General features: G+C 42.7%; 1 protein-coding gene and 1 long non-coding RNA gene across 2 annotated transcripts; one reads left to right on the plus strand and one right to left on the minus strand.

The window, feature by feature from the left end:
* Window positions 1-692: 692 nt before the first annotated feature.
* LOC138957435 (uncharacterized) lies at window positions 693-3,190 on the minus strand. The gene is made up of 2 exons (XR_011453028.1): window positions 2,409-3,190; window positions 693-2,020 (listed from the first exon to the last, which is right to left on the minus strand). It is a non-coding gene; the product is annotated as an uncharacterized lncRNA (long non-coding RNA).
* A 2,530-nt stretch (window positions 3,191-5,720) lies between these two features.
* Window positions 5,721-25,479, plus strand: LOC138957436 (ficolin-2-like). Its single transcript, XM_070328562.1, has 5 exons — window positions 5,721-5,736; window positions 5,991-6,115; window positions 7,377-7,473; window positions 8,390-8,557; window positions 24,674-25,479. Exons 1-5 carry the CDS (start codon window positions 5,721-5,723, stop codon window positions 24,922-24,924), a joined length of 657 nt encoding a protein of 218 aa, XP_070184663.1. The 3' UTR covers window positions 24,925-25,479.
* Window positions 25,480-27,257: the final 1,778 nt, after the last annotated feature.

A 27,257-nucleotide genomic window follows, 5' to 3' on the forward strand; every position in this document is an offset into this window, starting at 1 on the left:
ATTGTTTCAGTTGCAGTATGCAACATATGTTCTGTGTTCCTAAGACAATGATTACCTCTTGTGCTTCAATGTTGCGGTGACTTTCGATGAGCCAAAATAATGGCCGAAATTTTTTCAAAATGTCCTAAAGCATTCTGACAGTTTTGGCCAAATGTCCCAACATAAAAATGTCTAGCAACACCCCTGAACTGTGGTGTCTTGTATCTGATTCTGATGTCTCTCATGAGCAGTAGCAATAGTCTTTCTGTTATTATGTTTTCACTGGACGGAATCTTGAATTTGAAGATAAAGGCATTGTTTAAAGAATGTGTTAATTAAACTGTGGTGTATTGTATCTAATTCTGATGCAGGTGTCTCACATGAGCAGTAGCAACAGTTTTTCTGTTATGTTTTCACTGGATCAGTGGATGGAATCTTGAATTTGAATACACATACATGTATCATGTGTATATGATCTGACCTGCTGCTATTTCCTTCCATTTCAAGAGCAGATTTCACTCTTTCTATCACACACACACACACACACCACATTAACATACACTTTGAAATCATTTTGCATAAATGTGACATGTATTGACACAACTGACAAAGGTTGAATTATGCTGATTAACCTCAAAATAGCTCTACACAGGAAACAAGATAAGGAGCATTGCAAAATTAAATGGCCTACACTTGAAATGCGAGCACACATTTAAACTACCAATAACATGCAACTTCAAGCAACACTGAACATACCACTACCAGTATTGCAGGTATCAAGCCAAAGTGAAGAGAAGAACACTTTCACTAAATGTTCAAAATTGAAATAACATACTGTGGGCATGTGAGTCATTAACTATTCATTATGATAAATAGACCTGTGCGCTTTTTTGCAGAAATAAGTGTGTTCAATTTTGTTGTCATCAAAACAGAACTAGTTGATAATAGAAACTAACTTTCAGTTCCACTGCCAATTTAAACACTGTATTACTTGACTGTACTGATGCAGAACTACGCTGGACCACACACTCTTATTTGTTCCCTAAATCAAGCAGCCAATCCGTGTCACTGGAAACATTGAACAAGGAGAATGAACAATATATACCTGGCTGAATAAGTTGATAATCAAACTGCTCATGATTCTTTGTTATTCACAGCAGTGGATGTAAAACAATCACAAAATAATGTCCTGTATGCATCATAATTTATACTTGTAGCACTTGATTTTGTATTGTGGTCGGTGATCCTAAACAAAATGTATGCCTACATCTGTGCATGATTTTACTTTAAGAATAAAATGAAACAAGAATGGAACAATTAATGACTTCTCTGTGAGTGTGAACTGTGATTTAAAACATTACATGCCCTCTTTTCTCTCCCTCTTTACAACTTTACTACTGGCCACTTTCTGTGTGTACAGTCATACATGATGTTTGTTTTCCCACACACATGAGCAAGCGAGTCTGGCATTGTCACTGTTTCTTGCTGCGTTTCACGGCTTGTGTTTGCAGCTGCTCCTGGTTCACATCCACTGCTTGTAGAGGCTCAGCTTCTCTGTCCAGCCAGTTTCCAACTAGCTCTGGAAAAACTGCGAGTCTGAACACTTTCAAAGCTTTCTCCACACACATTGCCCAAAAATCACAGTCAGGCAATACTCAGACAATAACTTTATCCACAGTAGTCCACACCATGAAATCGCAGTAGGAGGAACTGGTCATAACAATCTGGCACTGTACCGGTACTTGACTATTTAACTTTTAAGTATGGGTGGTCCTTGCGCAGACAAAGCATCCCCTCACTGTTAGATTCCAAACAGAAATGGCGGTCTGTCACACACACTCAACAGCTGACTCCTTGAAGGTGAAGGGACGTGTGTGCAGGTTTCTCCAACTCCGGCCATGCAGGTTTCTCCAACTCCGGCCATGCAGGTTTCTCCAACTCCGGCCATGCAGGTACAGTGTGCTGACAGTATGTTGCCATCAAAAGTGGCGATGGTCCAAGGAGAAAGTGCTGGTTCATTAAGGCGTTGTGAATGAAGAACCTGAAACATAAATTGAAGATCGCACAAATCAGCATTCAGCTAGGTCAATCGAATGAATATAACTCTAAGACGCACATAATGTCAATGTGCTTTACAACATTAACAATGAAAAGTAAACAACAGATTTTTAACTGAATATGAACATGAAGCTCATTATAATTATATATAAATATAATATTTTGCAAGCTATTTCAAAATATAAATATATTCAAGACTATCTACAGCTTTTGTCGTAGTCCAGAATACAAACTAAAGCGAAGAATATATTAAAGACAAAGCCTCAACACAATATCCTGAACTGCAACTTACAAGTGAAATCTGCAACACAAGACAGAGAACACTCACGTTCATTCATTATTATATTTATAAACTGAAAGCACATTCTTACCTTTGCAGAAATGACAGAGTTTTGACAGCCATCAGGGCTGTAGCGCTTGACATCCCTCACCCAGCCAGAGACAAAAAGTCGGAAGGAATCCAAACGTTTGTAAGCTTTCAGCAACATGCACTCTTCTCAGTTCTTGCCAAGCACAAAATAATTTACGATGTTGATGTAACTCAGCTCTGGCAGATCGTCCGGATTTGCTGACCAGCACCTGGTTGGAATGTCATACGGATCATTCCCATCACTCTCCAAAATCTTCTGATGGTATCGCCGCCTCTCCTCTGGTAACAATCGCTCAGAATATGTTCGCTTCTTGCCCGGTCGCTGTTTCTCCATCTTGCTTTCAAGGCAAGGGAAGTCACTCCAGGAGGCATTGTTTCCCGTTTTTCAACGGTTCACAGCTGTTTTTACTTTTCTCTTTGAAATGAAACGATGAAAGGAAGAGAAATGGAAAGACAGGCATGTTGTTGGGACATAAACAGAACAGAGAACATAAGGGGAAAATACTGTGTTTCAACAACTTCAAGCAAGAAAATGCAAACACTAAACACTCCCGGCAGAGAAAACCCTTAATTGACCTTGACCTTTGACTGTGTTTGAGATCAGTTATTTTCGTACTCGGCTTGTAAAATAAACAAAATAATATCCAAACAACAGCTATTTTAAGATAAGAGTGTGTGGAGAGACCTTGTATTCAATTATAGTAATCACTGAAAGACATAAAACTTAGTTCAGAAGCGAATCCTAGAAACCCCTAAATAATGGAAAATGTCTTGGCTAAACAATTCATTGTTTAGTTAAACAATGAATTGTTTACGTAAATAATTCATTGTTTACGTAAATAATGATTTATTTAGAAACATTGCTGATTGTTTATAAACAATGTATTATAAGTCTAAATAATATATTGTTTACGTAAATAAATCATTATTTACGTAAACAATGAATTATTTACGTAAATAATTCATTGTTTACGTAAATAATGATTTATTTAGAAACATTGCTGATTGTTTATAAACAATGTAATATAAGTCTAAATAATATATTGTTTACGTAAATAAATCATTATTTACGTAAACAATGAATTATTTACGTAAACAATGAATTGTTTAGGTAAATAATGAATGGTTTACGTAAATAAAAAATTATTTAGAATTGTTTTACATTGTTTATAAACAATTACTTATTTAGCACATGAGCTTCTAAATAATGATTATTTAGCTAAAACTGGTGAAAAAAACATGAAAAAGTATCCAAATAATTATTTGACAAACGGAATGCCATAGCACTGTGCCTTGAAACAACGTGAGTGCTCAAAACGAAACAGATTATCATTTAACACAAAGTAAGATAGCATCATGGACGTGCTCTTCTAGTAGAACTGGCGTCTGGTTGGTTTTGACTCCTGAATTTTGTTTAACAGACGAAATTAAAGGGTCTTGTCCATTTTCTTCACATCGCTATTTTGCACAATTTGTTGCTCAGGCAGATAGAAAGATTGGAGTTTCAAAATTACCATCTATTTAATGATTTAGCAGGTAAAATGTGACCCCCCCCCCCCAACAACAACAAAATTAAAAAAACTAATGCAAACCACAAAAAAGCTTATTACGTCTGCATCTATTCAACGAATGACTTCACATTTGGTGAATATTACTTCAGCTGATGCATGACTATATCAACGCTTTCAAATGTATAGGTTAAGGGGTAAGATTTTTGTGCTCTTCCAAAAAAATATCCACATTCAATAATTATTCAGGGATCGGCTGAACAGTGGGAGGTTTGACATTAAGCGGTAGCCACACTCGCGCTATTAATTAAACCCCTCCAGATCTACTGTAATCATGTTTTCAAATCACCAATGATATGGGGGGTATTTTGTATACTTGGATCTTTAGATATCACAAAAGGTAAAAGCCTGGAAGGTTTGAATTAGGTGAGAGTGATCGAGTACATGCTCAATGTCAAAACTATACTGTGCCGCCACTCCCTGAATTTGGATATTTTATTGCAAAGAGCACAACAACAGACCACTTTACCTATACACTTAAAACTTAGAGATATGATTATGTATAAGCTGAAATCAATGTACGCCAAACATGAAGTAATTTGCTAAACAGATGCAGAAGTCATTAGCATTTTTGACTCACCTGAGTAATTGGTGAGTATTTGGATTCATATGAGTCCGATGGTATGGCCGGCCTGCCGGTCGTCCGTCCGAATGTGGACCCAAAACTTAACATTGAGGTTATCTCGGAAGTTTTGAAAGCTAGACGTCTGAAACTTTGCACACGCTTAGAGTTTGATGATCTCACGAAGTGACCCCAATTTGGTTGGCCCTTGTCAAATGTTGGGTTTACAGCGGGGTTATGATGGTTACATAAAAACTTAACGTTGAGGTTATCTCGGATGTTTTTAAAGCTAGATACTATGCACACATTTAGGGTTTGATAATATACTGATTTGACGTAACTTTTACTGACCCTCGTCAAGTTTTGGGGCCACAGGGGGTCATGTACGATTCATAATAACTCAACATTTACGTTATCTCAGGCGTTTTTGAAGCTAGAGCTTTGAAACGTTGAACACTTTAAGAGTTTGATAATCTATCGACGTGACCCTAGTCTGGTTGACCCCCGTCACATTTTAGGGTCACAGCGGGGTCATGTTTGTAAAAGCTTTCATTGAGGTTTTCTCGGTTATTGTGGGAGCAAAGGCCTCCACATTTCATGAAATCGTAGGTTTTGGTGATCAGCAGACATGACCAAAATTTGGCTTGTTTTCATAAAATTTTAGAGTTCCAGTATGAAAATGTTTGCTGGAAAAGATTTTCACCACTGAAAATGTCCACTGAGCTATCAAGGATATAAGTCTTGACCCATTAAGCTATGATGTCATTTATTTGATTTGGTCACAGTCTTGGCTGTACTCATGGTTATGACATCATGTTATGATGCCATAGTGTCAGAAATGAGGTCACTCAAGTGTCTGAATATACATATTTTGTCTGGGCTAGCCAAAACTCAATTTGGGGAAGAGTATTTTCAAAAATGATTAGGTGGATGTTGAGAATGTCAGGCTAGTGATGGTGGTGGGAAATAGGTTGGTTTGAATATATGTGAAAGATTCTTCGGGTTGAATGGATTGATACAGAACACATAAGGATCAAGTTTGTGTCAATCAGCGGGACCTGAAAGTTCTCTTGAACATTATTTTATGAATCTGGAACCGCTTTTTTTTCGGGGGGGGGGGTGGGGGGGGGGGGGTCATAGGTATTTGAGTCCTCGTTTTAAGACCTACACAACTCTAATGGACATGACGAAGGAGAGTCGTATAAAAAAGCATTTGCTTTATTTGTTATGGGTTGCATTTTGTGGGGGTCACCCTGTATGTCTTCTTGACAGCGGGGTATTTCGCTACGTGGTTTCCAACTTTAGCAGAGAATAGGGCACTTCTTCTTCTTCTTTTTCTTCTTCTTCTTCTCCTTCTGCGTCCAGGAGATCCCTCGTACCATCGTTCGTTTGGTTTTATGAATGGTTACACTGTCGCCACTGAAAATATGTGTTTTTCTGATGTAATTTCCAGGCAGTGCTGCAAACTGTGTGGACTGGTTGAAACTCGATCCAAGAAGCGGAATCCGTACAGTCCACATCTCAGGAAAACCAATCACTGTCTACTGTGATCAGACCACGGACAACGGAGGATGGATTGTACGTGTGTGTGTGTGTGTATGTGTGTGTATGTCTGTGTGTGTGTGTGTGTGTGTTTGTGTGTGTGTGTGTGTGAGTGTGTGTGTGTGTGCGTGTGTGTGTGTGTGTGTGTGTCTGTGTGTGCGTGTGTGTGTGTGTGTGTGGGGGGGGTGTGAGAGTGTGTGTGTGTTTGTGTGTGTGTGTGTGTGTGTGTGTGTGTGTGTGTGTGTGTGTGTGTGTGAGTGGCGGTTAGGGTGGGGATTGGGGGTTGCGTTGATGGTTGTGTGTGGTGAGTGGGTATGTGCACATGGACAGCACATTCACGCTAGTGGTTAAATGCAAATGATGCTTTGGGAGTACGTGTATTAATCATTTGTCTGGAGACATACGAAGTCTTCAGTTTTTAAACGTAGGTGAAAAATCCTATGACTGTTTTTAAAACTTTTGTTTCCGGAACATTGCATTTGGATAAGGATAAGATTGCATATAAACTTGGACAAACAATTATTGCAACAATTTTCGCACGCTAAGAAAAGCATTAAAACGCAATTTATCTTAGTTGAACGTTATATGCCCGAAAAGGTAATTATATCAGCTGTACATACCATTTATCCGATTGATGGTACTTTGTATAGGCATCCCGTGACAGCCTGTCAAAAAAGGTCACCCCTAAAAATCGACCTGACAAAAACCAAAGCCCCGTATTTTAAAATCTGCAAAAAATCAGAATATGCACAAACCAAACACTTCTGACAACCATTGGAAAGTCCATTCATATTCCTGTTCAGAACATTTTGCTTTATGCACCTGACTTCTTTAGTCTTTATGTAGCCTTGACTTCTGAATTGAATTGACTTCCCGCTCGTTTGTAAATTTTGCCTGTTAGGATCTTTTGTCGATTTCTTATTTGGTCGCTTCCGTTATTGTCACGTCGATTTTGAGGGTACCCTTACTTGAGCGGCTGTCACGTGATCCATGTAAAAGATTTGTTTAAACAGAAGGGTGTGCCAGATGGTCAAATTAAGTCCCTTAAATGGTATATCAAGTCAGAATGAAATGACGCGGAAATTAATTTAGGAATCAATTGGGGTGCAAAATGTTTCGCAATATTGTTTTTGCTAAGTGTATATATATGCTTGCACACAAGGGTTCAACGGGGGTCAAACAGAAACAGTTCATGGGATACTCCCACAAGAACTCGCAAACCCATGCACACACACACCCATGCACACACACCCATGCACGCAAGCGTCAACTAACTAATACCGCTGTTTATTTTCAGGTTTTCCAGAGAAGACAGGACGCCTCTGTGGACTTCTACAGAAATTGGACAGAATATCGCAATGGGTTTGGTGACCTGGAGGGCAACTTTTGGTTAGGTTCGTTATAAAATTATACAAAGGATTAATCTTTTTAAACTTGTAAAAATAAGTATGTTCTACAAAACCATACGTGTTTGATTCCCTGTTTCTGTTTTGGTTTGGTACGTGTCAGAGTAAACTCGTGCCAAAACGTTGACCACTCCTTATATAAAATCCCAAAAGCTTGAATAAATTGATTTATCTGTGAAGTAATCAGGCATTGTTCGAGCACTTGTCAACACTTACGCATTCGGGAGAGAAAATGCACTGGCAGCTACACGTAGCTAAAATTCTTGTTCCAAAGACATCGTCATTGTCACATGCGTTGTCCGCTAGCTCACAGGTTTCCTTGGTGAAGCTGTCAACTGATTTTGTTTAACTGTATACAAAATACAAAATAAACACGTCTGATCTCATAATGATGGGAAAACGATTGCAGGTGACAAATACACCACGTGACTCAGAAAAGAGGACGTTAAAAACATCGTTCACTGCTTGACGTGTTTAGTGTTTTGATTTTTGTCTTTAAAATACCCAAGGGCCGTGATGTTCTTTTTGTCGGATTGTGTTCAGCGGTGCTCGTTTTATTCGTTTCCTTGTTAAAAAGAAAAAAGGTTTTGATGACTTCAAGAGAACGAACATCGCCTGTAAACCCATCGACCACCGATGAACGAAAGCAAAGGGAACGAACTGCAGGGAGTTAAGCAGAGCTAGAGAAAAAAGCTTTCACCTGCAACTACAAGTCCTATTTGAAGGCTGATGGCACCGATATTTATGTCAGCTTGTGTGGACAATAAATCCCTCGTGAACTCAGCATGCCTTCACACCAAGAGATATATGGGTCATCCCAAAACTAAGCGTTAGCAAACGATGACGTGACGAATCATCGTGACATATCTTTAAATGTATCCTTAATTCCTTTACTATGATGCAGGGCTAGACGCGCTGCACAGCCTGACCACCGCACGGCGTTACCAGCTGCGGGTCGACCTCAAGATGTGGAATGAGACTCAAGGCTATGCGACATATAGCGGGTTCTACGTGGAGGGTAGTGACAACAACTTTCGTTTGCACTATGACAACTTCACCGGAGGAAATGCTGGTATGTGTCCAAAAAAGGGGCTATACACGTTTCGCAGAACATTTGAGAAGATAATATAAGGGAATAGTGTGTGTGTGTGTGTGTGTGTGTGTGTGAGTGTGTGTGTGTGTGTGTGTGTGTGTGTGTATGTGTGTGTGTCTGTGTGCGTGTGTGTGGCTGTGTGTGTGTGTGGCTGTGTGTACGTGTGTGTGGATGTGTGTGTGCGTGTATGTATGTGTGTGTGTGTGTGTCTGTGTGTGTGTATGTGTGTGCGTGCGTGCGTGTGTGTGTGTGTGTGTGTGTGTGTGTGTGTGAGTGCATGTGTGTGTGTGCGTGCGTGTATTTACGTATTTAAACACACAAACACAGACACGCATACAAACACACACACACACACACACACACACACACACACGCACACAGACAATACACACATACACGCACACACAAACAAACACTCACACACAACACACAAATAAACACACACACACACACACACACACACACACACACACACACATACACACACACATACACACACACATACCAAAGTAGTAGGAAAGAGGTATAAACCGGACCCTTTTTATTTGCGCAATGCGCAATGCGCAAGGGTAGGGACCAGCATAAAGTGATAGGTTAAGGTGCCTGTGTTTAAGTAGTGATAAGGAGATATTGCGGATAAACGGTTTATTGCGTTTTATATTTTGTCATGTGATTTCATGTGCCTGTACCTGTTGCTCGGTACTAATGACCACTCCAGGTGGGGTAATGACAGGATTACTGCTCCCCTGCAGTAATTGCCCCCATAGGGTCAATTACTGCTTTTTTTTTATTGGTGCTTATCGCAGTTGGAGTACTGACAGTAATTGACCCTCCCTCTGTGTTTTCACGGGCTTGGGACCGTTTTGACATGGTATGTCAAAGCCACATTGGGGGTTTTTTGGGATTAAACAATACGAGCATTATTTACAGAAGCAAAACATGTCTTATCAAATTTATTTACAAAAACGACAAAGTTGTTTGGCATTGGAATGTTAACCATATCACAGGCGGCGGTATCACAGTCAAAAAAGAAAGAGCCCCATTAGACGGGTATCACAGTCAAAAAAGAAAGAGACCCGTTAGACGGGTGTAGGCAGGGTTGAAACCCCATCAGAGGCGATCACACGCTTGATGTAGAAAAACGAGAGTGACTTTCTGGTTTGGGAATAGGTGAACATAGACTTTCCGTCTGTCTTGAAACCCGTGTTTGTACCGCCACCACTTTCTTGTGTTAGAAGCACCTGTTGGTAAGACTCTTTTGTCAGTTTGTTTTGGTTTTTGTTTAAACCTTTTGAACTAAATTTGTTCCCACTGTCCCCCTCACAAAAGTAGGTTTTAGAACACAAACCAATGAACGCATTTCCTTGGTATTCGGTTTTAAAGAGACCGGGTGTTCGTTTGTCGTACTGGACACGTGCTGTACAAGCCTGACAGAGAGTCGCGTCCCATGGGGCGTTAGCTAAACGGGTGTTTTGGAAGGCTACCTCGTGTTGGTCACAGGCTTGTGCAGGGAACCATTGGTTATACACTTTGTAAAACTGCTCTCGCAGTTCAGGACGAACCACCTCTGCTAACGTTGAAGCGCTAAGCGCCATGTACAGAGAATCTGTATCCATTTCCAAAAGCTGGTAGTCGGCTCTGGACACAAACTTATCTAGAAAATCAAAATGAAACTCCAACATGCGTAGTTTAGCGTACTGGTAAACAAAGTAACCAATCTGAGAGGGAAGTGACCAGTTGATTTTTTTTTTAGTCATCTCTACTTCAGTGACAACCTCTGATACTTCTGTTAGTTTTTGAAAACGACCGTTGTTGATCAGTTTTGATGCCTCGTCAGACAAAACGTAATGAATATCACGATGGTTGGCCACGTTAGTTAAGGTTTTCCCGTAGGCTGAGTTACCGAGCAGTTTGAAAGTTTCAGCTAAGATAGCTTTTGACGGGTCTTGGTCCCCTGCTCGTCTCGCGTTTGAAACGCTGTCACCAAACTGACGGAAACAGGTTTTGGGTTGATACTCTACGATCAGCGTGATGTTTTCAACAACCAACCCGTGCTGCACGTACCAAAACAAGAGGGGTGTGGCTAGCAGAATTTGTTCACCGTGGTAACTCCCAACAAGTGTACGGCGTGGTTGGGATAAGAGCTTGTGTTTTTCAGCGTAGTCTTTCATAAAATCCCCGATCTGTTCTCGGCTGACAGACTCATTTTTGAAAATAGGCTGCATTTCACTGAAATGTTCTTTCAGATGGTCAGGTACATAAATATCACACTGTACCAACCCGAACAAAGTTTTGTTTTGCACCGCGTCTAAGACAGTTTGATCTGTGATGGTAGAAGGATGCCGGAAGGGTTTAAGTGTCGGAAAACGACCTTGTAGAAAAGTCTGAATGTGGGTGTTTTGTTTTTTGTCTGCGTACCATTCACACTCCCATTTTTCGACGATAGTCACACCCACATCCTCACGCAAGTATTTGGTAATGTTGCTTGTATGTTCTCTGAGTTCAATTAGTGTTTTTCCGGTGACAGGGTTAGTCGTTTTACCGGCGGTCACAGAACAGTCATGCCCGTGGAACAAACATCCGTGAAACTGATAGCAAATTTGATTTGCGGCATCCCAACCATCAACCCTAATCTTTTTTCGACCAAGGGCCTTCTCTTTCGCGTTAAACTTATGTTGGAGATGGATCTGTTTTGATGCCATGACCCACTCCAACCATTCCCGAGCTAGCTGACCGTAGGGATCTGTTTTTTCCGCTTTAAAAGCGTTTTCTTTTCTACGAATGACAGGGTGCTCTGTGGGCATGTCTTGCATGAGTGCAGCTAAATACAGCGCATTTGCATCAAATCCCTGAACAGACTGTACCGGCTTGTCTTGATTACCACGAATGTATGTTTTGTCTTTTTCGTGGTATCTGTGAAAGACAATAGACGGACCCCCGACAATGTTCTTTCGCAAAAGTGCGTGAACGTCTTTTTGTTTTTCGTTAAAAAGTGAAAAGTAGGTATCTGAAGACAACGTGTCAAACAGATACTTCAGTGTCACACCGGGGACAGAAATACCGTCTTTCAGCAAATCAACTCGCAGACTAGCGTACATACTAATCTGATGCTGCAAAGCAACCAGAAACGGCCCTGTATCTAGGTTGTTGTACCACTCCAAAAAATCCTTCAAAGTCGTCATTTTGTTTTCAGTCCACACACGCTGACAAAAAGCGTACTCTGTATCAGAAATATTTGAGTTTTTGAGCTTACTAAAAAAAGCTGCATGGGGTGGGAGTTCTCTTTCATCTAGTGTACTTAGACTAGTGACGTATTCATAACAGAAAAAACCCTTTTGCTCTTCGACACCGAACGCCTTGAGGTACTTGGAATAACTAAAACCTGGCGCAAGAAAATTGTTGATGTCGAGAAACCGAAGTTTATCTGTACAAAGACACATATACTGATTGTTACGTTTAACAACAAACTTGAAAGGGGGTCTTTTAGGGGCCTTCTTTTTTCCCTCTGTTTTGACTTCTTTGTCTTCTTCTTCTTCTTCCTCTTCTTCTTCTTCACCCACGGTATCAAAACCATCTGGTTCAAAAACAGGGTCTGTTTGACTTTCGTCTTTTGGAAGATCGTTATGGGCTGTTTTGTCTTTGACAAACTTTTCAATGAGAAAAGGTTTGATCACATTCAGATCGTAGCGAGAAGAATTGAAACCTACGACAGGCAGTTCTTGTAAATACTCATATAATTTCTGTCTGAGTCTTTCTACGGGGATGTTGAGGCTATCTGTCTCGTGTTGTTGTGTCTCTTCGATCTCAGTCAACTGATCAAACACATCTTTAAATTCTTCACAAAGAAGGGCGCAGGAGGCTTCAGAGATACGTTCTAGGTAGTTAACCATGCTATCCACTAGTTCTTGAGAGTCACCTTTACTCACAAAACAGGTTGGTTCTGTGAAATGGGGAACATTACTGCATACAGAAACAGAAAGAGGAATATGTTTTGCTGTATACTGTGTACAGTTTGACTCAACTGATTTTGTCTGTGGCAGGTTATCTGTGTCAAAAAACACCTCAAAATCAAAAGTCGCTCTGTAGGGAAAAACAAAATCTGTAGCTACCTGAACACCGTGGTTTTGTAGCTGTTGAAAAATGTTTTGAGGTGGTGAGTAAACCCCGCCTTTGAACGTTTCCTTTGAACCCTCACCCTGACAAGTCTGCTCATGTCGATTCATTTTAAACAAAGACGACCAGAGTTTCCCGCATTTGGAACAAGCCAACGCATGACCGAGTTTATCAATGTCTAAAATGTACATGAAATGGTCTTTGTAACGCAAGAGACGCATAACGCCAGAATGTTTGTAAGCGCTACGACGCAGAGGAACGAGACAGACAGGTGTTTGGTTCTCGTCAAACTCAAACACATCTATGTTCACCTTAAATTCAGATTCAATCGACTCAAGTTGAAACAAAGTGACCCCCGGAAAGTGGACAGGGGGAGAATGTCCGGCCCACTGTTTGAACAAGGTTTTTGTGGGTTTTTGCAAAGAATGACGCGAGGCTCCTTTGTGCAAAGCAAGACAGCGAAAGAGACACAGACCATCAGTATAAGGAAAATGATTACGCGCGTCTTTTTGCAACTTGTGCAAGAACTGTGTGTTTGTGATGTAGTCAGGTAGACTACCACAGGCACAACCGATAGGAAAGTCAGTCAAAGGCGTGACATAGAAACTGGAAGACATGATGCTGTGAACAGCATACCGAGAGTTTGGGCGTTCGAGTCTAACTTGTTCTAGAATGTCATGGTCACTGATTTCACCGAGAAAAGAAAGAAAGTCCTGCTTTGAGTTGATCAGGCGCGGTCGTTGTAAGACAGAGTGGTTATTGACTGAGGCATGAAAGAAAGACAAGTCACCCGACTCTTTGTTTTTGAGAAGAAAAGAGTGAGAAAAATTGATTTTGAAGCGCTTGTTTTGTTCATGGAACAGATCAAGAAGCGACTCGTCCCAATCAGGGAAATCAGAACAAGGGTTCCAGAGAATGGTATAGGTTGACTGAAGTTTACCAGGCCGCTTATGAGTTTTAACAGAATTCCAATGCTTTTCGTACATTTGTCTTTCTTCAAAAGGTAACTTTTTGATTTTTTCTTTTTCTAGTGCTCGTTTGTTTAATCCCTTTTTGGGGGAAGGGGCTTCCTGTGAAGACGAACTTTTTCTTTTGGACCCAGCGACTGTCGGCGCTGGTGGTGGAGGTGTCCGACTCGCAACATCTTGGCAGTTTTTGGTTTTTTCATGCCGAGCAAGGCCGTGTTTTCTGCTAAACGACTTGCCGCACATAGCACAGAGAAAAGGTCTGGCTTTGTTATGGGCTTCGTTAACATGAGCGTTAAGGTTGTAGTTTTGTGTAAAAACCTGTTCACAGTGCGGGCATTGGTTACGCTGCAATAAAAAAAAAGAACTATGTCTGAGCTACAAAAAAAAAAACAATTTCAAAAAAAAATCTTACATAAAAACATTTATTTTTCTAAAAAGCTATGTCTGAGAAAAAAGTAACACGCTACTTTATTTTTTTTATCTTTACAAAAACAAAATCAACTTACCAAATCTGTTGAGGCCGGTTGTGGCGTTGTGTTAGCGTCACTGCTGCTGCTGCTGTTGGTCGCCATAGTTGTTTTTGTTCACCACCACCCACTTGTAAAGTCGAAGAGACACTCAAGAGTTAGCCCCAGAAGAAGTTTATTTATACCCCCTCTTTGCCCGCGTTTCTATTTTTAGGTGCTGACCAATCAACAAGTTCTAACATGTTTAGGTCTTGCGTATCTGTGGTGCAATAACTCAGGCGTAAGCACCCAATGACCCCCTCTGGAGGTTTACCGGAGAGGGGGCTCCGCGAAGCGCAGGGATACCGTTTAATTTCCTTACTCTGACACCCCCCCTGACAGGGCACCAAACTACATAGCTATTAAAGAGAGAGGGCTCCGCGAAGCGCAGAGAAAGTGTGAATGTGTGTGTGTGTGTGTGTGTGTGTGTGTATGTGTGTGTGTGTGTGTGTGTGTGTGTGTGTGTGTGTGTGTGTGTGTGAGTTAGTTTTGAATATAAAATTTAAAGTAGATGTTTGGTTTTTTTAAATTAATAAATAAAGATAAGGATAGGATCTTAGTTTAGTATGTGAAAATGGATCCAAGGTGGAAACATCCTTTTACCTGTGTGATTGCCGGTCCCACAGGGAGTGGGAAGACTCATTTTGTCAAACAATATTTGAATCACTTACAAGATATGATGACACCCCCTCCAGAGGAATTGATTTGGTGTTATGGGGCGTGGCAGTCTGGTTACAATGAGATGAGACATGTGACGTTTGTGGAGGGTTTACCCGACGTGGAACAGTGGACAGGGGTCAAAAGGCGAGTGGTCATCATTGATGATTTGATGAGTGAGACAAACGACAAGGTCACACAACTATTCACCAAAGAAAGTCATCATCGGAATCTGAGTGTAATGTATATTGTACAGAACCTGTTCGGAAAAAACAAAGAGCAGAGGACGATCAGTTTGAACAGTCACTACCTGGTGGTGTTTAAAAACCCACGGGATGCTTCACAGATCAACCATCTGGCCAAGCAGATGTACCCTGGGAAGCTAAAGTATGTCCAAGAGGCATTTAAAAATGCGACTTCTATGCCTCACGGTTATTTGCTGTTTGACTTGCGACAAGAGACACCCGATCATCTTCGTCTGAGAACAAAACTTTTCCCACCAGAGCACCCTGTAGTGTACCTTCAAAAATAACCATGTCTACACGCCTGAAGAGAAATGTACCCATGTTGCGATTGTTGTGTGGGGCTAAGCCTGCCGTGATTAAGGCCGTATTGAAAGGAGCTTCTCCAGATTTGATCCATGCGTTGTGCGAGTGCTCCCTGAACATCTTAAAAGGCCATGTGCAGCTGACGCCCGCACAGAAGAAACGGTTGTCTCGACACAAACAGAACCTACGGGTCTTAGCCAAAAAAACAACATCTGTCAAACATCGAAAGCAAATCCTGCAGAAAGGCGGTTTTCTTCAGGCTCTTTTGAACCCTGTGCTAGGTATTGTATCTGGTTTGCTCGGGACCCTGGGTCTCTGATGCGATGGAGCATACCAAAAAGATGATTTTGATTGAGCCACGTGTGTTGGACTCTTTGCGGGACTCTGCAGGTGGACCTCCAGTACCTGATGCCACCTCACAAAGTTTGAAGGACATGGATCAAGTGATGCGGGGTATTTTAGACAAGAAGGATGTGGACAAACATGAAAAAGCAGACTCCTACCAACAAGTCTTGTGGCGGTTTCTTAAGCGTGTTGAAGAATATAAAAACAAACCTCTTGGAAGAGTGGAGATAGCACAACCCTCAAAACAACCTTTGACAGAACTAAATGAGGTCGAGAAACCTCAGGACCTAGCTAGGGTAGAAAAACGAGTGTTGGAGAGTGTGCCGAAAACCTTGAAGAAGAAGGCTCAGTTGCTTTTGGATATAACCAAGGACAGTTCTGACATCAAGTGGAATGATCAAGGGCAGCTCGTGTACCAGGGACAGACAGTAGAAGGAACCAACATGGCAAAGGGACTGGGTGGCCGAGTGGTAACGCACTTGCGCTCGGAAGCGAGAGGTTGCGTGTTCGACCCTGGGTCAGGCCGCAATTTTCTCCCCCCTTTCCTAACCTAGGTGGTGGGTTCAAGTGCTAGTCTTTCGGATGAGACGAAAAACCGAGGTCCCTTCGTGTACACTACATTGGGGTGTGCACGTTAAAGATCCCACGATTGACAAAAGGGTCTTTCCTGGCAAAATTGTATAGGCATAGATAAAATGTCCACCAAATACCCGTTTGACTTGGAATAAAGGCCGTGAAAGGTGAATGCTCGCCTAATAGGCTACTGAGCTTTACTGGCCGATGTGAATGCGTTATATATTGTGTGTAAAAAATGTCTGTTTGTCTGTCTGTCTGTAAAAAAAATTCCATTTCAAACGGCAGAAATTAATATGTAAGCGCCTAGGGCTATATCTAGATTAGGCGCATAAAAATGATCACAATAATAATAATAATAATAATGGCTGATCTGGTGAATGATGCTCTTCGTTACCGTAAAAATGCACCTGATCCTCAAGGGTGGGAAGTGTTTGCAAAAGGTTTAAAAGCGGTTAATGCCCCTCGTGAACTCATTGGTCACACAGGGCGATGGGAGTGGATGCACAGCGAGGGTGGTGATAGAGGAAGACCACCCACCAGGACAAAAAGAAGAAGAAGAAGAATTGTGACTCCTTCCTCAGCATCTCCTTCTGCAGAAAGAGTATCATTTCCTTCTCCATCGCCCAAGAAGAAGACGTGGCTATCTTATTCTTGAGCAGAATGCCAGTGAAAAAGAAAAAAGTCGCTGAGAAGCTGCGACGTCGATATTATGAAAGTCAACTCCCTGGAAGTTTGGGTGGAGTGGAGGCTTTGAGAAGAACCACCAGACAAGAACAAAAACAAGTTGAAAAGTGGTTGACTTTTCAAGACACCTATACACTACACAAACCTGTGCGGCGAAAGTTTACTCGTCGTCGTATTATCGTGGGTGGCATAGATCATCAGTGGCAAGCAGATTTGATTGATGTTAGAGCGCTGAGAAAAGACAATGACGGGTTTACCTACCTACTCACATGTATTGATGTGCTGAGCAAACACGCGTGGGTGGTGCCTTTGAAGGACAAAACAGGGGCCTCTCTGGTGACAGCCTTCAAAAGCATTTTTGTCCGAGGTCGTCAACCCCTGAGACTACAAACAGATAAGGGTAGCGAATTTAAAAACAAGGTGTTCCAGGATTTTTTGGACAAAACAAAAGTACACTTTTTTGTGACAGAAAATGATGACATTAAAGCCTCAATGGCGGAGCGCTTCAACCGTACCTTGAAAGACAAACTGTGGAGGTATTTCACCAGAACAAGTTCAGTGAGGTATGTGGAAGTCTTGGCTAAGCTGGTGCGTGGTTACAATCATTCCTACCACCGCAGTATTAAGAAAGCTCCTGCTGACGTAACCATCGCTAATCAGGAGGAAGTGTGGCAACGGTTGTATGGTGGTCCAACTCTCTCCAAACCACCTAAACTGAATATAGGAGACCGTGTGCGAATCAGCAAGACGAGAAGAGTCTTTAAAAAAGGTTATATGCCTTCTTGGACAGAGGAACTCTTTACCATCAGTCAAGTCAAGACAACCACACCCGTGACCTATGTGCTGAAAGATGATCACGGAGAAGAACTGTTGGGGACTTTTTATGAACAGGAACTGCAGAAAGTGGGGGAGAAAGAAATATACCGCATTGAAGCTGTTTTGGAACAACGCCCTGGAAAAGGCAAACAGAAAGAGTATTTAGTCAAATGGCTCGGCTATGACCCATCATTCAATTCTTGGATTCCACAGATGGCACTGACCCACTACACGGACTAGCTTCAGTGGTTCTGATGGAGGAAACTCAGAAGAATAATAATACGCCTCTGGATGAACCAGACAGTGTTGTTAAGCGACCAAGAACATCCAAGCTGTGGCGTGTATTTGGACGTCGTGTCCCTCGGAGCGAGATTGTCTTCCTTTGTCAGATGCTCCTTATTTATGTGGTGATTGGAGTGTCTCTGTTCAATCTGACAACCGGTCGCGGACCGGATAACTTGTGGGTGGCCCTACTGGGAAGTTGTCTCGGCTACGTGCTTCCTAATCCTTCCATTGATCCACCCTTGGTACAGTAACAACGTCTTCACTCATCATGTTCTACCTGACACTCCCCAGCAACAGCTCCTTGCAGCACTACCCTGACAACAACGCGAGTCACTACTACACAAAACTACCTCAAACAATTGACCTGGGCACCGACTACGAGTGTGGGTTGGCTGAGATTCAGTTTAACAACTCGTATGTAAATGTGGAAAAAGACACGTGTCAGTTTCGAATTTGTGTCCCATTAGGTGTTGTTATTTCTTGTGATACTCTAGTTTTACCAGAGGGGTTGTATGATTCACCTGCTTTTTTTATAGACTCACTAAACCAGCTCTTGGTTGATGTAAGTCTTACGCACTATGTAAGGTTTTATTACACCAAAGCAGCAAAAAAAGTACGTGTTAAATTACTCAAAAATATCTCGCTGTGGATGAGCCCCGAGTTGATGAGAATTTTGAAAACAGATGTCACCCAACAAAGCATCATAGGCCCTGGTCACTTTGACGGTAAAGCTATGATGGACTTACATCAAGATTTTCACGCAATATACGTGTACTGCGATTTGGTGCGCGAAAGAGTGGTCGGAGACACATTAGTCCCATTGTTGCGGACGGTGCCGATTAAAAAGAAGACTGAAGAAGTCGTTCATCATATATTTGAAAAACCCCATTACATGCCACTGACTCGTTGTCAGTTCAACACGGTGGAAATGCTTTTAACAACGGACACGGGAAAACCTATCGCATTTGAGCAAGGGAAGACGGTCGTGACGCTTCATTTTCGTCGTAGACGCACCGACCATTTGTAAAAGATGGTTCGTCTAACCCCTTTCCAGGGAAGTGGAAAACTCTATGAAGATTATTACTGCAGCCAGGTCGGCCACGGTCTCCCCGTGTTTGTAGGAGGAAGAAACTACAGAGGTCATGGCATTGGCAATCTCTTAGGGGGTATTGGTCGAGCCCTTGTACCTCTTTTGAGAAGTGGTGGAAAAGCTCTGCTGAAAGAGGGGGCTAGGACAGGTATGCAGGTGGCTCAGGATGTACTGTCTGGGCGTAGTGTTAAGTCGTCACTCCAGCAGAGAGCTAGCAATGCAGGGAAGCGCTTGTTTCACCAAGCCGTGGGTCGAGTGACAGGCACAACAGCCGCGCCACCTGGAGAACCTGCAAGGAAACGTATAAAATCATCTACACCACACCGCCAAGGTCAGACTGGGAGGCAGAAGAAGAAGAGAAGGAGGGCGACAGCAGCCGATATTTTTGGATAAGCATCATGGCGCTTGCCCACCCTCAGTCATGTGAAAGTGTACATACTGGACTGGATTTGTTTTCTGTACCCCCAACACAGACAGCTGTGCAGGAGGGAATGTTTGTAGAGTATCATCCTCTAGCTACTCTGGCCCCAGGAGCCCCTATTGAGTTTGCCATCAGTGGTGCCACATCCGAGTACCTGGATCTAAGCAACACGTATCTCCATGTGCGAGCTAAAATCACCAAAGCAGACGGAACAAACTTGGAGGCTGACTCCCCTGTGGCTCCTGTCAACTACTGGATGCACAGCCTGTTTTCCCAGGTGGATATCAGTCTCAATGATACCTTGGTGACCAATTCAGAGAACACCTACCCCTACCGTGCCTACATTGAAGCCACCCTCAACTATGGACGAGAAGCCAAGAAAAGTCACCTCACCAGTGCCATGTATTACCGAGATAGCTCCAACCACCTGGATGATACAGCAGGGGATGACAACTGGGGTTTGAAGGTACGGCGTGAGCAAACCATGCGGAGCAGAGAGGCAGACATGATGGGGCGACTTCATGCTGACATCATGCACCAGGAACGCTACATGATGAACGGCGTGGACGTGAAGATCAGACTCATTCCTTCCAAGAACATCTTCCACCTGATGTCTCCTGACCCCTTTCAGGGTTTCCGCAGTGTCATTACACATGCCTCCCTGTTTGTTCGCAAAGTCAAGTTGAACCCTGCTGTGAGCCTCGCTCACGCCAAAGCACTGGAAAAAGGCACGGCCAAGTATCCTTTGAAAAGGGTCGTGGTAAAGACTTTCTCCATTCCCACAGGCAACCACAGTGCTGTGCAGGACAACTTGTTTCTGAGTCAGACACCTAACCGCCTGGTGATTGGCTTGGTGGACAGCGCTGCTTTCAACGGACAAGCCTCACGCAATCCCTACCACTTCAAGACACAAGGATTGTCCTTTCTCAGCCTGTACCTAGACGGGAAACAGATTCCCGGCAAACCCCTGACACCGAACTTTGAACAACACCAGTATGTGAGGTCATTCTTCAGTCTCATGACGTCTACGGGTGTCGCCAACAAAGATGCGGGATCTTACATGGAGCTGCGTGATTTTGAACTGGGGTATGCTATCTACAGTTTTGACCTGAGTCCCAGTCTTCTGGATGGAGATCAGTTTGAACTGGTGAAAAGCGGTGCCCTGCGTCTGGAGCTGAAGTTCAACCAAGCCCTTCCAGCGCCTGTGATGGTGATTGTGTATGGTGAAATGGACAGCATGATCGAGATTGATCGCTCTCGCCAGGTCCTGACTGATTTTGCACTATGAACAGCAAAGACATTAGCCGAGTGTTGGGGAGAGACATTCATACCCGACGTGTGTTTCGAGGTGTGTTTCCCAGAGACAGACTCCCACGACAGGTGAATACGCGACGCCCAAGCGCTTTTGTCATCAATACAGATCGCAGTACAGGACCGGGAGAACACTGGGTGTGTGTCTGGTTTGATGGACTGGGACAAGCGGAATATTTTGATAGTTTTGGTTTACCACCCGTGCACCCCGCCATTGAAAACTTTATGCTGAAACACAGTTCAGCCCACGTGTACAACCCACGTCTTTTGCAAGACTTGACGAGTTCAGCCTGTGGCTTGTATGTATTGTACTATGTTTTGATGAAAAGCCGCGGAGCCAGTTTATTTCGAACGCTTCGTGTGTTTTCTCCCAACAGACTTTGGAGTAATGATCGAAGAGTATGGTTTTTGGTCCAACAGCTAAGAAGAAACTGAGGTCGCGTGCATCGTCTTTTGTTTAGGTCTGTAAACTGTTTTATTTCTTTTATTGGGTGTGTTTTGTGTGTGTATGTGTCTATATAAGAAGAAGGGGCGGAAGCATCACCACCACTTTCATCTCGTACCCACCAAAGTAGAGAGAGGGTTAGAAGAGTGCTAGTAAGAAAAGAGAGGTACACAAAACAAAAAAAGTCATGCTGGAGACGGCCAGTCCCTCTTTAGAGCAGATGTTGGAAGAATTGGAGGCTGGTATTCTCAAAGTTAAAGATCACCTGCGAAACAGTTTGTTCTTGATGTTTGTTAGTGAGTTAAAACGCGATGTTTGCAAACGCCTTGAAGAAAAAAAGAGAGAAGAAAAAGACTATTCAACACGGTGGACTGTTGACGCCATTAGAACCGTCGCAGATAAAATCTGGGAACACCTAAATCGAGACAAAATTCTTAGTCGTTGGAATGTAGCATTACCCAAGACACATCCAGACGGGGTCTCCTGGTGGTGTTTGCGAGTTGTTGTGTGGAAGTGGACAGAAACGACAGCGTTTCGAAAAAGGGTTATCACTCATGTGACTGAACAACTGCTCTGTGAGTGATGCAACAGAGTGAAAAACGACATAGCATCCCACGTGACCTTAGGCTAACCCACTGTGGACCCGTTAAAACCAGAATAATCAAGATGTACATGAACCACGAGTGTGTATATAAGACAGGCCGGATGTAAAAAGACCACTACAGAGGATTTTTGCGGAGTCGATCATGTCTTCAGGGACCATGAAGCAGCCACCACAGCCGGCTACACGCTACCCGCTAGGTGGAAGCCTTTTTGCCTCAGTAAAAACGTGGAGAGGGGATGTAAAAATCCATATTCGCCACTATGCTGTTCCTACCCGCACCAAAGGTGGGCGTGTTGTCCCCACCCAAAGAGGAGTCACCCTGGACTTGAAAAAGTTTCAGAAACTGCTTAGAGTGCAGAAAAAACTCAAAGAAGACTTCCACCAACAGGTATCTTCTCTGTCACCCACAGAGGAGAAGCAGGAGAAAAAACATCCGAAAAATCACACAGAGTATCCGCCGTCAGACTACTACTGTTCAACACCATCAACCACAGCCACGGCTTCGACACAAAGCGAGGAATACCCTCAGCAGCTACAGCGACCCCTGTATTCCACATGTCCAGCTTACTGTCCTGTCACAACCGTAAATCCTCTTCCTGTGACACCAAGAAGTGGTTATGAAGTTGACAACTAATCCGGGGACCACCTCGTTCCTTTAAATTGACAATCATGATTTGGATTTTTTTAATTTTTTTATTTTTTTTATTTTTTTTTTTAATGTATGTGTATGCAAAATGTTAATTTTTTTTAAATATTTTTAATATTCAAAAGACTGCTGTCACTTTTATAATAAAATGATCATATTGGAAAAGTTAATAACTATGTGTCTGTATAACTCTTGAATGCTACCGTGAGCAGTTTTATGTATTGTTTTGTTACTCTTTACGTCTGACTTTTTTACCTTCTTGTTTGGAAGTACTTGTGTAAACGCGCGCGCATGTGTGTGTGTGTGTGTGTGTGTGTGTGTGTGTGTGTGTGTATGTGTGTGTGTGTGTGTGTGTGCGTGTGTGTGTGATCGGAGGTGTGTGTGATCGGAGGTGTGTGTGTGTGTGTGTGTGTTTGCACTTACATTTTATTCCCACCACACATATAATCCTACCTCTTACATAGTCTATCAACAACAAAATTAAAAAAATTAAACAGTGTGTGATCGGAAGTGTGTGTGTGTGTGTGTGTGTGTGTGTGTGTGTGTGTGTGTGTGTGTGTGTGTGTTTGCACTTACATTTTATTCCCACCACACATATAACCCTACCTCTTACATAGTCTATCAACAACAAAATTAAAAAAAATTAAACACCGCAACAACGAAGAAAATAAATATCAAAAACAAAATAATACCTATCTTATCTGGTGTACCTATCAAAACCTTGTATGTAGAACAACCGTTTCTATTTTTAGTGCTGACCAATCAACAAGGTCTAACATGTTTAGGTCTTGCATCTCTGTGGTGCAATGCTCAGACGTGATCAGTCTCTAACCTAACATTATGTATGACTGACTGTAGAACAACTCGTGTTCGGTGTAAAATGTACCTCCGATGTTTATAACACCCACATAAAAAACAACAATCTGAGTCTACTTGTTAAAACTTTTGATATATGTGTACATCAGCTCCCATCCCTCTCATCAGTCGAGCTAACTTCCACACCCACCCCACACCATTTGTCTAGCACTAATCTAAGCATTAAAACCTAATCAACCCTCGGGGTAGGCAAACCACCTCCTATTAAACTTCTCTAACCGCTGGCCACCTCTGGTGGTTTTATCGGCGAAGGGGCTCCGCAAAGAGTAGGGATACCATTTTTATTACCTTATCCTGACACCTCCCCTGACAGGGCACCAAACTACATAGCTATTAAAGAGAGAGGGCTCCGCGAAGCGCGGAGAAAATGGGAGGGGATTACTGTCAATAGAAAGGAGGCGGCTCAGTAACCCAGCCGCGTTAAGCACCAATAAAAAAAGGCCGGGGGGCAGTAATCCTGTCATTACCCCACCTGGAGTGGTCATTAGTACCGAGCAACAGGTACAGGCACATGAAATCACATGACAAAATATAAAACGCAATAAACCGTTTATCCGCAATATCTCCTTATCACTACTTAAACACAGGCACCTTAACCTATCACTTTATGCTGGTCCCTACCCTTGCGCATTGCGCATTGCGCAAATAAAAAGGGTCCGGTTTATACCTTTTCCTTACTACTTACCAACAAACACATACGAACAAACACACACACACACACACATGGAGACACACGCACCTAAAGTGTGGATGGTTACCTAAGAGGCGGCACTGGGTGCAGTGCCTTTCTAGTGCACTTGCACTACAACAGCACTGGGTGCAGTACTCGCTCCGGCATCGAAGAATTTTGCACTAAAAAATGCACAAAATTTGACCTATTTCGTAGCCTATAGAGGACGAAAAGAAGGTCATTTTGAACATTGTTATGACATTCTTTCCGTCAAAAAAGTCAATTTAACGGTGTTAAATGAAGCGACCATCCACACAATTAGGTTGCCATCCAGAGTTTAGGTTGCCATCCACGTGTGGATGATTGCCTTATGGTGATTTAGGCAACCAAACCTGTGGAAAAGGGGGTACACACACACACACACACACACACACACACACACACACACACTCACACACGCACGCACGTACACACACACACACACACACACACACACACACACACACTGACCTCCCTATAACTGTCCATCCCCAGGTGACAGCCTGTCCCTTCACCGTGGTGCGCAGTTCTCCACCAAGGACAGGGACCACGGACATTCCAGGGTGAACTGTGCACAGGAATACCACGGCGCCTGGTGGTACAATAACTGCCACGACTCCAACCTGAACGGTGACTACAAGACCAGCAGCAGTGCTCCTAACCAGGACGGGATAAACTGGAAAACCTTTGGAGGCAGTACTAGCTACTCCATGAAGTTCACCGAGATGAAGATCAGGCCCACCTAGGGCAACACTGTGAGCAATCAACTTTTACAGACAATTGGTCACAAATGAAAAGATGCTGTTGTGATTGTTTCATTCTTTAACAATGGATTTGGGTGCCTTTTGCCTTCCTTTTATCTTTATCTCACTTGTTTCTAATACCCACCCATCCCCTCTCTCCCCAATTTTGAAACCTTAAACAGAATAAATGTATTTTCGGGGGAACTTAAATTAAGTCTCTGTTGTCAACTGCAATAGTTATAGATTGATCATATAACTCAAACTAACCATACTTTATCATTATGTTTGGTCTGCCGACTGTATCTTTCAGATATATCGTTTGTACCAGGTACAATATGCACAAGACTATCAAGCTATGGCCTTTATTATATTTACAACTGCACTTTGTGTTGTCGCTGTTATCTTTTTTTTCAGTCCAAGTGTACAATGTCGGGTTGTTCTGCTTTGCACATTTAACAAGTAAAGCAACTGTTTAAAGTTTGCTTTTGTTTCTAATAATTGGCAATTGAACATTTCCTATTTTAGAAAAAGAAATAATGGCTATATCGTGAAAATCTATGTATTTGTAAGAATGTGTGCTGTTATGCAAACGTGCTTGTGTGTGTGTGTGTGTGTGTGTGTGTGTGTGTGTGTGTGTGTGTGTGAGAGAATGTGTGTGTGTGTGTGTGTGTGTGTGTGTGTGTGTGTGTGTGTGTGTGTGTGTGTGTGTGGTGCTGTTTTTGTTACAATTGGACTGGAATGTTGCAAGCGGTAAAGCTTTAAACACATTTGATTTAAAGCTTTACCGCTTTACATTTGATTTAAATACAAAGGGCACAACAGACTGCAACAACACATGCACACAACACACTGCGAGCCGTACCCTCCCCCATGTGTCCCTGTGGAGACGCAGAACAAGATGCAACCCACATCCTGCAGGATTGCAGGAATCTCCAGCCCCTGAGAGAGATTTGGACCAGGCCGACGACCCTCCACGAGAAGCTGCATGGACCGGTGGAGGCTCTACATAAGACCACCAGCTTCATCACACCGGTGACACTGTGACGGTTCCCCTACGCTTTGTGTCCGGTGCCCTGACCCTTTGTGTTCGGTTCCCACTCGGTTCCCACACGCCAAAATTCGCGGACAAAACATCCATTTATGGTAGTATTACGCAATGTTGCTCTCTGAGAATGGTCTTGTTAGATCTGTGAGTGTTTACACTACATGCCTAGGTGCTGTTGGATTGAAGGTTTTTGATATTTTAGCCGTTATTAGGTAGAATGCCTTCCACTTTACTGCAAAACTGCATAATTCGTAGCATCGGCAAGAAATATCCTACCAAAAAATGCCTGCTTGGAACTGTCGTTGGTCCAGCAAAAAGTTCAACATGTCTGTAGCAGACAGCCCAAGTTTCAAGATTGTAGGGCCATCCAAACAGCCGTAATAATAAAAACAACAAAAGTAGTCAGTGAAATTGGCTGTGTTCGGTCCCCACACACTTTTGTGACGTAGGCGTGACGGTTCCCATAATTCATTGTGTCGGTCCCCACTTTCTGTGTCGGACCCCACTTTCGACCTAATTTCTCTGTGACGGACCCCACAACCAGCCTATTTTGTGTCGGTCCCCACACCTTCTTGGATTTATGACTTGCCGGTTACTTGTATCATTGTATTCATTGAATCTAATTGTCTCGGAGTTATTTTTCAGCAAAAACCGGCAAGGCAGCACCTTTTGTGATACCAAGTAAGTCAGATGACATCAGTATGTGTGTGTATGTGTGTGTGTGAGAGAGAGAGAGAGAGAGAGAGAGAGAGAGAGAGAGAGAGAGAGAGAGAGAGAGAGAGAGAGAGAGAGAGAGAGAGAGAGAGAGAGAGAGAGAGAGAGAGAGAGACTAACTTTATTAGTTTATGCCACAAATAATATATAACATTATTTATCTCTGGGACGGTTCCCAGTATACCAGCAAATTATGTGTTGATCCACCCACACCTTCTTGAACTGGCCTTCCCAATATCTACTCTTAGTCTTAAGGCCTTGGAGATATGCAATTTGGCACATTTTTAAAATAAAAGATCCACCTGTCGTATGTGAGATTCAGTTTTCAGAGCAAAATGCTGCCCAGGGACTTCTAGTGGTGATTGAAAAAAAAAAAAGAGTACTTGCCTGTGTCAAGTATGTGTCTTTATCCACGCTTGTTGTAAGAGGCAACTTTTCCCAGCTCCTTGTGTTCATGACTGCTTTCTCTTAAAATTAATTACTTTATGACAGTCAGAATACAATGGAACAAGGCTACATAAACCCTGACAGCCTACGACAACGGCCCGACTAAGGCTCAACACCGCGCCAATAAATT

The sequence above is a fragment of the Littorina saxatilis genome, unplaced genomic scaffold, assembly GCF_037325665.1.
Source record: "Littorina saxatilis isolate snail1 unplaced genomic scaffold, US_GU_Lsax_2.0 scaffold_818, whole genome shotgun sequence".
Classification (NCBI taxonomy): domain Eukaryota; kingdom Metazoa; phylum Mollusca; class Gastropoda; order Littorinimorpha; family Littorinidae; genus Littorina; species Littorina saxatilis.